General features: G+C 40.4%; 1 protein-coding gene and 1 pseudogene across 1 annotated transcript in view; both read left to right on the top strand.

Annotated features, from left to right (window-relative positions):
- LOC102774238 overlaps positions 1-3,762 on the top strand; it is a 4,086-nt pseudogene extending 324 nt beyond the window's left edge.
- Positions 1-17,247, top strand: part of LRRC63 (leucine rich repeat containing 63) — a gene marked incomplete at its 5' end in the record, with an annotated part of 105,747 nt that overhangs the window by 39,133 nt on the left and 49,367 nt on the right. Inside the window, one exon of the mRNA XM_006774589.1 lies at positions 7,876-8,012. Coding sequence (XP_006774652.1) covers positions 7,876-8,012 — 137 coding nt within the window. The remainder of the gene's footprint in view (positions 1-7,875; positions 8,013-17,247) is intronic.

The following is a 17,247-nucleotide window of genomic DNA, read 5'->3' as shown; positions in this document are numbered from 1 at the left end:
TCCTGTCGCCCCCGGGGCAGGGTGCCAGCGAATACCAGACATTGGGAACCAGATATATGGGGGGGGGAGGGGGTCTCTTCTCTGCTTCCCGCAAGGAGAGAGAGATGTGAACCAGTTGGTATAAGTAAGGAGGCGCTTTTGGGATTAAAGAAAAATGAATTGGCCCTAACCAGTTTGGCTCAGTGGATAGAGCAGGGGTCCTCAAACTTTTTAAACAGGGGGCCAGTTCACTGTCCCTCAGACCATTGGAAGGCCGGACTATAGTTTTTTTTAAAAAAAACTATGAACAAATTCCTATGCACACTGCACATATCTTATTTTGAAGTAAAAAAACAAAATGGGAACAAATACAATATTTAAAATGAAGAACAAGTAAAGTTGAATCAACAAACTTACCAGTATTTCAATGGGAACTATGGGCCTGCTTTTGGGTAATGAGATGGTCAATGTCCAGTTCCATATTTGTCACTGCTAGTCGTAACAAATGATGCAAGTGTGCATCAGTTAGTCTAGATCTGGTTGGAGATTTCAGATGTTTCATTCTGGAAAAAGTCTGTTCACAGACATAAGTGCTGCCAAAGATGGTTGCCATTTTGAGTGCATAGTTAATAAAAAAAAAAAATAGACCTCCTAACTTCAAAAAAATAAATAAATCCTAACTTGTTCTTACCTCAGTCCTCAAGCAGCAGCAGGCTCTGCACAGGCAAACTCATGACTCGTCTGATCACACCTGAGACTGAGAGGAGGAGTGAGAGACAGAGAGAAGGAGGGGAGTCAGAGAGTGTGGCACACATTCCACACATGTGCACTGCGGGCCCCCGACCAGTCGGCTGCTAAGCAACAGGCAGTGGCGGCAAAAACACTCCGCGGCTGGATAAATGTTTTTGGTGGGCCACATGTGGCCCGTGGGCCATAGTTTGAGGACCCCTGGGATAGAGCATCGGCCTGTGGACTGAAGGGTCCCAGGTTCGATTCCGGTCAAGCATGTGTACCTTGATTGCAGGCACATCCCCAGTAGGGGGTTGTGCAGGAGGCAGCTGATCAATGTTTCTCTCTCACCGATGTTTCTAAATCTCTAGCCCTCTCCCTTCCTCTCTGTAAGAAATCAATAAAAATATATTTTAAAAAATGAAAGAAAAATGAATTGGACAGACACAAAATTAGATTAAAAGCTTGGGCTAGGTGTGGTGTCTGCCCTCTCATGGAGGGACAGACAGAGAAACTGCACCAGCATCAGAAGCAATTTATTATATACTCAAATTACAGGAAGTTACATCACATCTGGGTGGGCCTTGAATTCCTGGTGATATCATGAGATCCATCCCCTTAACACTGGGTGGGAAAGTCAGACTGAGTGGTGTCCAATCTCTTGACTGGGTCCACCCTCAGGGCACAGCTTTGCCTTCACTCTGAGTTTCAGCTGACAAAATTGAACCAAGTGTTTACTACTGCCCTCAGCACTGAATGATGGTTGTTCTGTATTTTAGTTGTTAATTTTGATGTGGTTGTGGGAGGTGGCAAGTATCGCATTTACTTACACTGCCATCTTCTCTAAAAGCCTCATTGTCATTTTAAATAAATGGGTCATTACAAGTAATTATGACAGATTATGTTTGCTGTGTCTTCATACAATTCTTTATTGGTCATTGGGTGATTGGTTGTTTTGGAATTAACTTCCAGAATATTGACTTTTAGTGAATTGATTTTTTAGCAAATTGACTTCTTTTCTATTTAAAATACTATATAGAATTAAAAATTTATTTTCCATAATTTCTCTGTAATAATGTATTTTTACTTTTGCTACAAGTTTGTTTTTTTCTTTTCTAATATATAACAACTCTTTTATAAATTTGACTAGGACAAATTGACAAGAATTTCCAAGGAATATAGGGGTCTTTTTTCTTCAGGTTAATTTTAACTTTTTTTCTAAATAGTTGTAGATGAGGCCTTGTATCTGCCAAGCATACTCTATCCACTAAAGAAGAATGAATAAATAAGCGCTCTTCAAATGTAAAATTTAAAGTGCCCACTTTTTAAAGGGATAGAAATCAATAGAACTTGCCATTAACATACAGATCTGTGTTATATAGCTACTAGAGGCCCAGTGCACAAAATTTGTGCACTGTGGGGTGGGGGCCCCCTCGCAGTCCAGGACCCCTCACTCCTTACCACTCACTTGCAGTGGAGGCGGGAGAGGCTCCCACCATCGCAGCTGCACTCTCTAGCGGTGAGCTCGGCTTCTGGCTGAGTGGCGCTCCCCCTGTGGGAGTTCACTAACCACAATGAGGCAGCTCCTGTGTTGAGTGTCTGCCCCCTGGTGGTCATTGCGCATCATAGTGACCTGTCATTCCACCGTTTGGTCAATTTGCATATTAGGGTTTTATTATATAGGATAGATAAAATATTCCAACCAGGATGGTAATATCCAGGCTTAGAAGGGCTGTACTAAGGGTAGGCTAATGATAATTAGTTATCAGCATAGTGTAAATGCAATCAATAGAAGACCAGAGGCTGGCATAAATGTGGTGATTGAAATTGTTATAAGTTTCCTGGAAAATTCAAGATGGTAGACTTAAGTAGAAGACAGAGTCTATTAAAATAGTTTTAGACACACAAAAATGGTAGAAGCAGAAATGGTAAACAAGAATGTTAATATAACAAACTGTATAGATATACACTCCATCTCCTTTTCAAATCTCAGATTATTTAAAACACATAAACAGTAATAATTAATTATAATAATGTATTGTTGATCTTCAATGAGGAACAAGAAGGCTCACTGTGTGCTCAATATTGCTTGAATAATCTATTGCAAGGAGAATATTTTAGCCCTGTGGACTTATCTTCTATTGCACATCAGCTAGATGGAGAAGAGAGAAGAATGGCAGAAGAAGGCATTATTAGTGAATACTATAGCACATTTTTATAGCAGCCTTCTGGAAAAATGGATAATAGTGGTTTTTCTCTATTCAAGTTATAAGCAATGCCTTGACAGTTTGGGTTTTACAACTAATCCTGTTTAACAGTCCAGCATATCAAAGGTTCAAGATCAATCTCATAAAGGAAAAGTCATTTGTATGCAATTATAGAAAACATTGGTTTACAGTTAAAAATATTAGAAAAACAGTGGTTCAACTTTAATTCTCTCTTGACGGGTCTAGAATTAATATCAGATACATACCGTGCACTTTTCTTGGCCCAATTACAACAGGAGATTATTCTATATTTGTTGTTAAGGGTGATCTTCCAGATGGTGAAGCTGAACAACTCCTGCAAATGTTAGGGTCCAACAGATGCATTGACCAAAACTTATTGGAGAAGAAAGAGTTAGTACAACTAAAAGAACAGAATCTAAAAAACAGATCTGGGGTGAGTCTTAGAAGCAAATGATGAGTCAGGAATGTTAAAGATGAGGGAGATTTGAAGTGAGCTTTGGTACTAAGTCACCAACAAATTGATATGGAAGATGAAGAAGCAGATCTCTGCAGGGCTATTCGGCTCAGTATGTAAGGCAGTTGCAAAAATATATCTCAAGATATTCCACAGACATCAAATCAGAAGACATCTTACTTCAAAAGAGCTATGGAAGAGAAGAGAAGGCTACTTTGAAAAGCAGCAGCAACAACAGCATTAGGAGCCACCAAGACAGCTTTCACACCAACCATAAGTTTGGAAGCACTTGGCAGTGATATTGGTGATGATATGAGTGAGGAAAACATGCTTCAGGTAGCTGTGACCATGTATTTAGAAACTGTTAGAAATAATTTCATAACAAGAAAAATTAATACATTTTTAAAAAATCTCTAAAATATTTATACTTTCCAACATTATCTTGTATGATTAAAGCAAAGGGTTCATTTTGATAATATGTAAAAGAACAATGTTCAACAGAGGAAATAAGACTTTTAAGAGGTTTGCAAATTAAAAGGTGAGAACATGGCAAAATGCATCAGTTGTAGGACTAAATAATGACCCTTCAAATACTAGCCAAAGAGGCATTCAGCAATTAAATTAATTTAAAATAATTTTCTAAATGTTCGTTTTTCATTTTTAGTGTTCAATATATAACATGTATAAAATTGGGGCATTTTTCTTGAATCTTTTTGCAGACCAGCTAATAAGCTCTTGCCCCAGAACTTTCCCATACATTTGGTTTACTTTTCCTCCCTTCTGTGTCGGTAATTTGGTTCACCTTTCATCACTTAATAGTTGCTTCTATGTCTCCTTTTAGGACAGTGTTTCTTCTCTATGTTGCTGATAGTAATGGTTCCAGAAGGATAAATATTCTCCCTCCACCTATGTATTATGCACTTGGGTGTCTTCTCATGTTATTGTTTTTTATCACAATTTATCTGCTATCTTGTTATTATTTTTTAAACTCTATTAAAAGTGGTAATCTTAGTTGAGATTTGCTTTTTAAGCCCTCCAAGATGAGGTCATCATTTCATAATTCTGGTGCATTCCTAAATTCTAAAATCATCTCTGCATAAGTATTTAAGAAAAAATTAGCATTTTTAAAAATAATAATGTATTGTTAGGTCTATAACATATATGGATGTAGTACATATAACAACTACAGTGCAAAAAGGAAGGAACAGGCAATAGAGCTATTTAGGAACATTTCCTTATCTCACTGGAATTAAGTTAATATAAATCTGAAGTATATTCTCATAAGTTAAGATATATATTACAATCCCTAAAACAATGGCTAAGAGAATAACTCAAAAGAATATGGTGAAAAAAGTTATTAAAGGAATTAAAATATTGTACTAGCAATTACTCATTTGATGCAAATGAAGGCAGTAAAGAAAGAACAAATGGAAAATTACATACAGAAAACGGTCTGTACTATATGTAAAATGGTGATTTAAATCCAGCATGCCAATAATAACATTAAATGTTAATACATCAAGCAATCCAAAGATACACTTAAGAGCAAAAGATACAAAGAGGTCAAAAGCAAAAATATGAAAAAATATAACATGCAAACAGCAACCATAAGAAAGCTGGAGTGACTGTACTAATATCAGATAAAATAAATTTTAAAACAAAATAAGTTACTAGAGATTAAAAAGGGGATTTTGTCAATCTATCAGGATAATATAATTATATATACATACACACACACACACACATACATACATACATACATACATACCTGTGTACATGGCCATAGAATACAACTGAAAGAATTGAATGAAAAAATTAGAATTTCAACAATAATACTTATAAATTTCAATGCCCCACTTTCAAAAATGCATAGAACACTAAGCAGAAGATTAACAAAGAAATAGAAGACATGAACAACACTATAATCACTTAGACCTAACAGAAATCTATGGGACACTTCAACCAATAGCAGAATAATACATAATTCTCAAATTCACATAGAACATTTTCCAGGATAGATCATAAAATAAGTCTCATACACTTAAAACAATAGAAAAATCACAGAAAATATGTTTTTTACCACAGTGAAATGTAATTAAAAATCAGTAACTGAAAGAAATTTGGAAATATATGAAAATTAAGCAACACATTATTAAATAACCAATGATTCAATTAAAAAATCAAAAGGGAAATTTGAAAGTACTTTAAGATGACTGCAAATGAAGAGACAACATACCAAAATTTATGGGATGCCTTTACACCAGTGCTCAGAAGGGAATTTATAGCTATAAATACTTTTATTTAAAAATTAATAACCTAATATTTTATCTTAAGCCACTATAAAAACAAAGAGCAAACTAAACCTAAAGAAAGAATAGAGAAGGAAGTAATAAAAATGAGACAAAAATTTGTGAAATTAAGAATAGAAAAACAGAGAAAAATAAACAAATCCAAGAGTTGATACTTTAAGAAATCAACAAAATGGACTAACCTTCAATAGACTGACCAAGCAAAAAGAAGACCCAAATTATTAAAATTAAGGATGAAAGATGGAACATTACTACCAACCTCACAGAAATAAAAAAGATTCTAAGAGAATACTACATTTAACTGTAAACCAACCAACTAAATAACTTTGATAAAATGGACACATATCTAGATAAACACAAGAATGGACTCAAGAAAAAATAGAAAATCTGAATGGCGGTATAAAAAGGGAAAAGTTCAATAGTAATTTTAAAACTTTCCACAAAGAAAAGTCCAGGACCAGAAAGCTTCATTGGTGATTTTTACTATACATCTTAAGAAGAATTAACACCAATCCTTTACAAATTCCTCCAAAAAAATAGAAGAGAAGGAAAAAACCAATTCAAACTAGAAAACCAGTAATATGCTGACACCAAAACTGGAAAAGATATGGAAAGAAAAACAAACTACAAAACAATATCTTTTATGAATATAGATGCAAAAATCCTCAACAAAATGCTAGCAAACATTTTACACCATGACCAAGTGATATTTATTCTAGGAATGCAAGGTTGGGTAAACATATAAAAATCAATCAATGTGATACACCATTTTAACATAATAAAGGGGGAAAATTATGCAATTATCTCAATAGAGACAGAAACTAACTTACAAAATCCAACATCCTTTATGATAAAAATATTCAATATCTAGAAATAGAGGTGTATGTCTGCAAATTTATAAAGGATATCTACAAAAAACCACAGCTTATATCATATTTAATGGTGAAAGACTCAACATTTTCCTCCTAAGATCAGGAACCAGATGAAGATGTATACTAGTACTCTTTCCACTTTGTATTTAACATTGTACGGGACTTTCTAGCCAAGGCAAGAAAGAGAAATCAAAAACATCCAGGTTTAAAAGGAAGTAAGCTTTCTCTACTTGTAGATGGCATGGTCTTATATATAGAAATCCGAAGGGATTCACTAAAAAATATATTAGAATTGAGTTCAGCAAAGTTGTAGTGTACAAGATCAATATACAAAAATCAATTGTATTTCTACAAAATAGCAACAAACAATCCTGACAATAAAATAAGAAAGAAATTTTATTTATATGAAAAAGAGTAAAATACTTGGGAGCAAGTTTAACAAAAGTACAAAACTTACACTGTGAAAACTACAGAATATTGTTAAGTTAAAGGAAACATTACTCAGATGACAAGACAACCTATATTCATGGATCTGAAGACAATATTTTTAAGATGGCACTGCTCTCAAATTGATCTTCAGATTTATTGCAATTCCTATGAAAATTACAACTGACATATTTTATAGAATTTGAGAAGCTGGTTTGAGAGTTTATAATGAAATTACTCCAAATAGCCAAAGCCACCTTGAAAAGGAAAACAAAGTTGGAGGATTTAACTTCTGGTTGCAAGAATGAGCATTATCTATTCCACCAATTGTAGATTTTTATGATTATAAAAAGGTTTCCTTTAATGTTAAAGATAGCTAATGTAAGATCTTATTATGATTCACCACAGGGCAAGAAATATATTAATCAAGCAAAGACCATAGGTTTAAATGGTATATTCTACTATTAAATTTCATATAAAAAATCAGTGTATATGAAACAAGCTGGTTGTAATAGCTGCCACCTCATTGATTACGAAGGTTAGTTACCTTACATTTCTGCATATATCTCTTTCCTCACTTCTTCTTTGCATATTTGCTTCTTATGAAACCATAGGTTGATCAGATAGGATGACTTTCTCATTTAGAAAAGGACCATTCCTGAATCAAGGGATATGTGTACAGCACTATTTTACATATCATGTATAGTATGCTGGTCAGTCATTTTGAAGGCTTCCAAAGGTATTAGATACATGTGATACAGACAATTAATGTAACTGTACTGATTCTACTACATTAATTCAAAGCGTTTTTAAGATGGAATAGGAATTTGCATACTTTATTATTCTATTTATGTTTGTTTCTCTTTTCTGTTCCTCAGATATATTGTCTTAAACATTTACAAGTTTTGATCCTGAGAAATAATCCTATCAGAACAATCCCTTCTGATATTCAACAACTTAAGCTCCTTAGAGTTTTCAACATTGCCTTTAATTTGATTACAACTCTTCCTCTTGGGTAAGGTTGATAATTTGATATTATAAATAGAAAATAAAGAGCTTATGACATAGAAAAGGATCAATTCCCCTTTTGAAAGCAGCTAGCAACTTTTCAGCTCTTTAATAATTCTTATTCTTTTCCAATTAACTGACTTGTTTTTCATTGTGTGTTAAAAATAATCCTACTACCCAGATGCCAATTAACCTTTCTTGGCCTCAATTTCCTAATCTATGAACCAAGAAATTAGTCTTTATGATATTTAAGATCCTTTAAACTTTAATAGGAATGTTAATATTTGGGTTTAAAAGAGATGGCTTTCCCCCATGTACGAACTGGTAATTATTCAATTACTAATAACATTTTTAAATAAAAACCTTTACCAAATGCCAAAACAAGATACCACTTCCAGTAAATGCTTAACAAATTGAATATAAGATAAGGACAAAGGGATGGGGACTCTGAAATAGTTGAACAGTATTTCTCAAAAGAAGATTCTTATAGTAATTAAGGAAGTGCATCAAAATTCATTTATAAAGTTTTTCATCTAGCAGTTTGTAATTAACAATCCAACAAATTCTACATTCATAAACCTTAAAACTATTTAGTCATTTAAAAGAATAAAAAGGTATGTAAAATATTATACTATTTCTGTATAAAAATGTAAAACTCACACATTATAAAAACACTAAGGCAAGAAAATTGCATTATGGGAATTTTATTTCTGTTTGACTCACCTATATTTTTCCACAGTAACATAAATTGTATTTTCCCTGCCTTTATATTAGAATTAGCCATTTCTCTAAGAAAACCCTGTTTTTGTTTTTATTAATCCTCATGCAAGGGTATGTTTTGATTGTTTTAGAGAGAGGGGAAGGGAGAGGGAGAGAAAGAAACATCAATTGGTTGCCTCCCACATGCACCTTGAGTGGGGATCGAACCCACAATCTGGGTGTGTGCCCTGTCCAGGAATCAAACCTGCAACCTTTGGCAAATGGGATGACGCTCCAATCAACTGAGCCACACTGTCCAGGCCCTATTTTCCTTTTATTGCAGAATGATCTTTAAAAACCAATATCTAAGTATTGAATGTCTCCACTGCTATTGAGATGACACTGTTTATAGACACGCGCAGTATACAGAGCTTAGTAATATATGTATTTAGAAATCTATGTATACACATATCTATAATTATTTATCTGTGTATATTTATTTATATACACACAACTATATATACACACATATGTACATATATGCATCTAAACAAATGAATACTGTATAATCTATAATAACAATTACATACTTTAAATAACCATAACTTATTTAAACAAAATGTAAAAATACCTAAAATAACTAAAAGTTTATCATAACTACATGGTCAACATTGTACATTGTTTAGAGATTAGCAAACTAGTTTGAATTATTGGTTATAAACAAAAGTTTTAAGAAGCCCTCATACCTGTCAGAATGACTGTTATCAATAAATACACAAATGACAAGTGTTGGCAAGGATGTAGAGAAAAGGGAACCCTTGTTCACTGTTGTGGGAGTGCAGATTGGTACAGCCACTATGGAAAACAGTATGAGGTTTCCTCAAAGAAATTAAAAATGGATCTGCCTTATGACCCAGTGATTCTACTTCTGGTGATTTAGCTGAAGAAATCCAAAATACTAATTTGAAAGGATATATTCACCCCTATGTTCATTGCAGTGTTATTTACAACTAAAGGCCTGGTGTACAAAATTTGTGCAGTGGGGGGAGGGGTGTCCCTCAGCCCGGCCTGCACCCTCTCCAATCCAGGATCACTCTTGCAACCCAGGACCGCTGGCTCCTAATTGCTTGCCTGCCTGCGGACCTGATCCTTAACTGCTTTCCCCTGCCAGTCTGATCCCCCTAACTGCTCTCTCCTACCAGCCTGATCTCCCTAACTGCTCCCTCCTGCTGGCCTGATTCCCCCTAACTGCTCTTGCCTGCCGGCCTGATCACCCCTAACTGCCTCTGCCTTGGCCCCGGCTTTGTCCTGAAGGATGTCTGGTCTAATTAGCATATTACCCTTTTATTAGTATAGATAGAGACCTGGTGCATGGGTGGGGGCTGGCGGATCTGGCCTGGAGGGGGTCCTGGATCAGGGTGGGGATCCCCACTGGGGGGCAGTACCAGCCTGAGCAAGGGGCCTGGGGCAGTTTACAGGCCAGCCACATCCCCAATTGAGGTGCGAGGGTCCCCACTGGGGACCAGAGCCGGCCTGGGCGAGGGGCCGCCAGGGGTTTGCAGGCTGGCCACACCCTCATCAGGGTGGAGGTCCCTGCTGGGGGCATTGCCGGCCTGGGTGAGAGGCTGGGGGGTTTGCAGCTGGCCACGCCCCTGATCAGGGTGAAGAGCTGAGGGCCTTTTGCAGGCTGGCCATGCCCCCATTGGGGTGGGGGTCTCCACTGGGGGCCATGGCCAGCCTGGATGAGGGGCTGATGTCCATTTGCAGGCTGGCCATGCCCCCAACGGGGTGAGGGTCCCTGCTGGGGGTGGGGCGTACCTGGGCAAGGGGCTGATGGCCATTTGGAGGCTGGTGACACCCCTGGCCATGTCAGGATGGACGTCTGGAATATGTCTGGTCTAATTAGCATATTACCCTTATATTAGTATAGATAGCCAAGCTATGGAAGCAACCCAAGTGTCCATGAATAGACAAGTGGATAATATTCATATACAATGGAATATTACTCAGCTGTAAAAAAATAATGAAATCTTACCATTTGTGACAGCATGGTAAGATTCAACCAAATACCTAGAGGGTATTATACTTAGTAAAATAAGTCAGTCAGAAAAATACAAATACCATATGATTTCACTGATATGTGCAATCTAAAGAACAACACAAAGAAACAATATTGAAACAGATTCATAGACACAGAAAAAAAACTGGTGGTTGCCAGAGAAAAGGTGGTTGAGGGACTGAGTGAAAGATGGCAGGGAGCTGGGGGAATGAGCGAAAAAGATAAAGAGGCTGGCCCAGGAACAAAGAAGTAACTGGGTTGATTCCTGTCAGGGCATATGCCTGGGTTCTGGTCTTCATCCCCAGTAGGGGGCATGCAGGAGGCAGCCAATCAATGATGTTTCTCTCTCAGTGATGTTTCTATCTGTCTATTTCTATCCCTTTCTCTCTCTCTAAAAATTAATAAATCACATTTTTGAAGTGATTAAGAAGTACAAATTAATAGTTATAGAATAGTTCTAAGGATGTAAATACAGCATAAGGAATATAGTCAACAATCCTATCTAATAAAAGCCAAAGATGGTAATTGACCATACCTTTGCTACGCCTCACATTGGCTAATCAGCACAATATGCAAATTAACCGCCAACAAAGATGGCAGCTAATTTGCATACTGCAGGCAGGGCCTGCAAGCCGCCATCTGGGCCCCGTGTGCGGCCCTGGGCAGCGGGGCTTCGCACCGCCTAAGCCCTGCCCCCAGCGAGACCCCCGTGTGCTGCCTAAGCCCTGCTGCCAGCTGGGACCCCATGGCAATCTGAGAGCAGGAAAGTGCGGCCTGCAGGCAGCACCTAGAACCACCTGCTCCTGGGTCACTGTGGAGATCCCAGAGCAGGAAAGTGCGGCCTGCAGGCAGCCCCAAGGTGGGCCTGCTCCTGGGTCACCATGGCAATCCATGAGCAGGAAAGTGCAGCCTGCAGGCAGCACCTGACCCTGGCCACAGCTCAAGAGAGAGAACAACATGCAGTGGAGGCCAGGAGCCTGAGAGATCAACACAGAGGGGGGCCTGCTCCAAGCCTGCATGGTGTGGCTGGAGGCAGGCCCCCAGCAGACCCACGCGCACACACACACACACACACACACACACACACACGGAGCGACTGCTCTGAGCCTCCAGTGTAGCTGGGGGCAGGCCCCAGCAGACACACACACACACAGGGGACACCTGCTCCGATCCTCTGCTGCCAACCTGTGGCCGTCAGTAGAACATCCACTGAGGGCTCCCGGACTCTGAGAGGGGCAGGCTGGGCTGACGGAGCCCCACCCCCCAGTGCACGAATTTCGTGCACTGGGCCTCTAGTCTATGATAATAAAAGCATAATATGCATTTCAACTGAATGGCTGAAGAGCAGAACGACCACCCGGATGACCATGCTATAATATGCACTGACGCCAGGCCAGCCAAGGCAGGTGCGATGTGATTGGTCGGTGGGCCCCGCCACCACCCCATGATCACCCCAAAGAGGGAGGCTCAGGCCACCTACTGGTAGGTGGGTGGGGCCTCCCTCTGTGGGGCAATCGATCACAGGGCTCCCAGACTGCGAGAGGGTGTAGATCAGGCTGAGGGATACCCTCCCCCCACTGAGTGCATGAATTTTATGCACCAGGCCTCTAGTATTGTAATAACTATGAATAGTGTCAGATAGATACTAAATTTATCAGGGTGGTCACTTAGTAAGTTGAACATTATTCAATAATGTTCAATCACTGGGTTGTACACCTGAAACTAATACAACATTTTATGCCAAATATAATTGAAAAAACATTATTAAAAAAAAGTTTTAAGGAGCTATTTTTCAAAAATATTAGTGTTTCTAAAATAAAGCAGTACAATTGTATTAAATGCCATTGGATATGTATGCATATCAAGGGATGGTTGACAGCATATTGAAGCCAAGTATAAAAAACATAATTGGAATTATGGGAATAATAATATAATTATAATTGTTATGGCGATTAACCTCAGAGAAGACTTAGAGTAAGCTCTGACATAGGTAAAAATGTTCATTTGCAGAGCTGTTTAATGTAAACTCACACAGAGGAAACTTGTACAGTGCAGGATGAGGTGCTGAATTCTTTGTATTTAAAGGTTATTGTCAGAACTCTAGCTTTCCAGTAAAGAAGATCCAACATAGAATGGCAGGACTAAGGGTGCTGTAACTGGATAAAATTGAGTTAAATGCACTGAACCAATTATGTAGTTGGATCTCATTACTGTTACAAGCAATAGCACTGATATATTTTAAATATTATGTTTTTATTTTTGTAATTAATCCAGTAAATGTTTATGAAGTATCTATTGTGTGCTCCCTAGTTGATCACCACCTAAGAGGAAGGCAGACAATTGCACACAATTACAGAAAGTAAAATAATGGAGATGCACTATGTAAAATTCCAAACAGTGGCATGTAACTCAATCTGGAGAGTCAGAGTTGGTTCCCTGGAAGAGATGACATTTGATCCAAATGTAACGGAGTGTGAATGAGCCTCATTAATAGTGAGAAGGAGCAAGAGGTGATTATCTTATCTAATAAAAGAGAAACATGCAAATTGACCGTACCTCCGCTGCACTAACAAGCCAATCAGGAGTGAGTATGCAAATAAACCCAACCAAGATGGTAGTGGTCACAGAGCTGGAGCAAACAGGAGGCTTGTGTTGCCCCTGGTGATGGAGGAAGCCAAGCTTCCTGCCTGTCCTGGCTGGCTGTGGGCTCTGCTCAAGGCTACAAAGTTTCAACTATAGAAGATAAATAAATCCCAGATACCTGCTTCCAGCCTGCAGAAGCCAGGGCCAGCCTAAAAACTGCCATCAGCCCCTCACCCAGGATGGACACACCCTCATGGGGTGAGGGTTCCCACTGGGGGGTTTGGCCAGCCTAAAAACAGCCCTCAGTCCCTCACGCAGGCTAGCCAGGCACCCCAGTGAAGAACCCCACCCTGAACGGGGTGTGGCCTGCCTGAAAACAGCCCTCAGCCCCTCACCCAGGCTGGCTGAGTCTGCCCACTTCTCTCAAAAACCTGGGGCTCCTCTGGCTCCAGCTGCAGAGAATGTCTGAGAGCTCGTGCCCATTCCTCCTTGGGGAGGTCAGAGTAAAGATGGCAAAATGGAACCTGCCGCTTTTGAACCGGCCTAAGGCGGGAAGGAAACCCAGTTAGGAGGATAGCAGATATCTGAGATTTTAGCATCTATAATAATAAAAGTGTAATATGCTAATTAGACCAGATAGCCAAACTATCTTCTGGATGTCCTCCCAGACGTACTTCCAGATGTCTGTCCGGATGAAGCCTTGGCAGCGGGGGCCAAAGCAGAGGCAGTTAGGAGTGATCAGGCAGGCATGCAGAGTGGTTAGGGACAATCAGGCAGGCTGAGGAGTGGTTAGGGCTGATGAAGCAGTCAGATAGAGTGGTTAGGGGTGATCTGTCAGGCAGGCAGGCAATTGGTCAAGCGGTTAGGAGCCAGAAGTCCCAGATTGCAAGAGGGATGTCCGACTGCCGGTTTAGGTCCGATCCCTGTAAACCAGCAGTAGGACATCCTTTGAGGGGCTCCAGATTGGAGAGGGTGCAGGCCAGGCTGAGGAACACCCCCTCCCCTGTGCACAAATTTCATGCACCGGGCCACTAGTGGGGTAGATATTTCCTTAAATAAAAGTGACAATATATATATAGAAAAAAATGAGATATGAAACAGCATATACAATGTGGAGTAGGAATTGCAAGCAGTTTGCTGTTTTGGAAGCTTAGAAAGTAAGGCCAAGTGGTAAGAAATTAGAGTGGTGAAGTAGGCAGAGACCAGATTATCTGCGGGCCTTGTGAACAAAGGCAAAGTATTTGTTGAAGGGTTTCCCAAAGAGGAGTGGTGGATTCAGATCTGCATTGTAGCTCATGGTGGTGGCAGTGTGGAGGATGCATGTGAAGTGATAAAACAGAAGGCAAAGAATGGGGGCTATCGCAGTAGTTCAGGCAAGAGCTGCAAAGCATATCTAGGGCAATGATCACATAGAGAAAAAGGAACAAATTGTTAACAAACAGGTAAAATTAGCAAGATCTGTTAATGATTAAACATAGATGGTATAGGGAATGGAGACATCAAAGTAAAAAAACAATCAAGGTTACTCTAAGATTTTTAGTTAGAGTGAAATAATTCAAACATGTAAATATGTATATCTATTAAGTATCCTATATAATAAAAGCCTAATATGCTAAGTGTCTGGTCGTCCAGTCATCTGTTCAACCAATCAAAGTGTAATATGTTAATAATATGCTAAGGCTGCTAAGGGAGATGTTCAACGCAGGAGCTGCACCTTGGTGGTCATTGCGCTCCCATGGGGGAGCGCCGCTGATGTGCACTGACCACCAGGGGGCAGACAGTTGACTGCTCAACCAGTTGCTATGATGTGCACTGACCACCAGGGGGCAGACGCTCCAACTGGTAGATTAGCTTGCTTCTGGAGTGAGGATGATCAGGACTGAGCGAGACAGGCTGGACATGCCCTGGAGCCCTCCTTTGGTCCCTCCCCAGCTGTCCAACTTCCCGCATCCCTTCCTGGCCCTGATCATGGGTGGGTGATTGTGAAGTAATCAACCAAAGACCATCCTATATAATAAAAGGCTAATATGCAAATCGACTAAACGGCTGAACGACCAGTCGCTATGACGTCCACTGACCACCAGGGGCAGATGTTCAACACAGGAGCTGCACCCTGGTGGTCATTGCACTCCCATGGGGGAGCGCCGCTGAGCCAGAAGCCTGGTTCACGGGTGGCGAGCACAGCCACAGTGGCGGGAGCCTCTCCCACCTCCACGACAATGCTAAGGATGTCTGACTAACAGCTCATCCATCAGTCGGACATCCCCCAAGGGCTTCTGGACTGCGAGAGGGTACATGCTGGGCTGAGTGACCCCCCGCCCCCCAAGTGCATGAATTTTGTGCACTGGGCCTGTAGTTTATGTAATACTAAGCTTTGTGCTAAGATTTGGGTTTAAGTTGATAAATGAAAGGAGCATTATTCTTTCTCTTATGGAATTTAGAATCCAGGAAAAGACACAAGAATTTCTAACAAACATCACAATAAATACATAGATACATCCTAATAAAAACATCCTAAGGGCTATAAATGAAGAGATCAATAAAAAAGATGTTAGAATGAATCCAAGATGGCAGCGGAGTAGGTGGGAAGTACACTCACCTCCTCCCAGGACCAAAAAAAAAAAATTACAACTAAATTATAGAAAAATTGATGTTAATAACCAACTGAAGACTAGCTGAACAGAAGTCTTATAACCAAGGATTTATAGAAGAAACCACATGGAGACTAGCAGGAAGGGTGGAGGTTCAAAAAGGACTTACTCTGCTCCCATGAGCAGCAGTAGATATTCTGGAGGGATATCTCAGTTGCATGGGTTACCCCTGAGAAGCATGGGGTCTTGAACCCAACCCAGACTTCCCAGCCCAGAGCACCAGAGCAAGAAAGTGGCACCCACATAACATCTGTCTGTGAAAATCATCTGGGATTCTGTCCACCAGGGAGAGGTGATAGTCCTAGAAACACAGGCACCCTCTTAAAGGGCCAATGCACAAACTCTAATTTGCAGCCACTCACCTTGGACTCCAAAGAAAGGGAAGAACAGACTAGAGTTGTGTGATGAGAGACAGGTTTGTGGCTCTGGGGAGAGAGCTAAATAGACAGCCACCGTGATCCCTGAGCTGAGTTCCTCTTCCACACTACAGATATCATCTTTCTTAGATGGAGCACTCCCCTACAAGTGGCATCAGCTCAGAGGAATGCAATAGCTGCATCCTCTGGTCCCCTGCCACCTCACACTAAAAGAGCTTGCACCCTGCTGAAGAGTCAGCTGCTTTGGCTGAATATAGAGGTCTGGGAAGCCTGAAGGGGTGTCAATGACTGAGTTGTGTGGTTTTGGAGTGGAAGCAATTCCTCTCACTTTCCTTTGAACTTGACTGACACCTCCCCTTTGTGGGAGATCTGCTAGCCCCAACTGATGGGGTCCTGGTAGCCCTACCCTCCTGACTCCTGATGGCTCCACACTGCTGAGGTCTGGGCAGGTTCTGGGATGGACAGATTGGTGTGGCTCTGGGACAGGGGCCACTCTCCTCACCTTCCCCCAAGCCTGACCAGCACCTCCCCCACACCAGAGATCCACTAGCCCCATCCTCCTCACTCTTGGAAGCCCCACCCTGCTGAGATTGGACTCTGGGGTGAATCCAGGGCAAACTGAGTCTTATAGCTCTAGGACAGGGACCACTTTTTCCTCACACACCCAACCATGGCAGAGCTCTCCCTTCACAGCCAAATCTTGGGCCTGATAAACTCTGCTAACCTCACCCTGACAACTCCCTGAAACATTTCCCCATCAAAAAAATGTGTGAACACCCAGTGGATGGCAACTAGATATGTTATATCTGGAGACATTTGCTGAGCGGCCTCAGACACAGCACGGTACCAATATTGAACTTGTATTAATCTGGT

This window comes from Myotis davidii, unplaced genomic scaffold, assembly GCF_000327345.1.
Source record: "Myotis davidii unplaced genomic scaffold, ASM32734v1 scaffold848, whole genome shotgun sequence".
Lineage (NCBI taxonomy): Eukaryota > Metazoa > Chordata > Mammalia > Chiroptera > Vespertilionidae > Myotis > Myotis davidii.
This window is presented reverse-complemented; position numbering and strand designations above follow the sequence as displayed.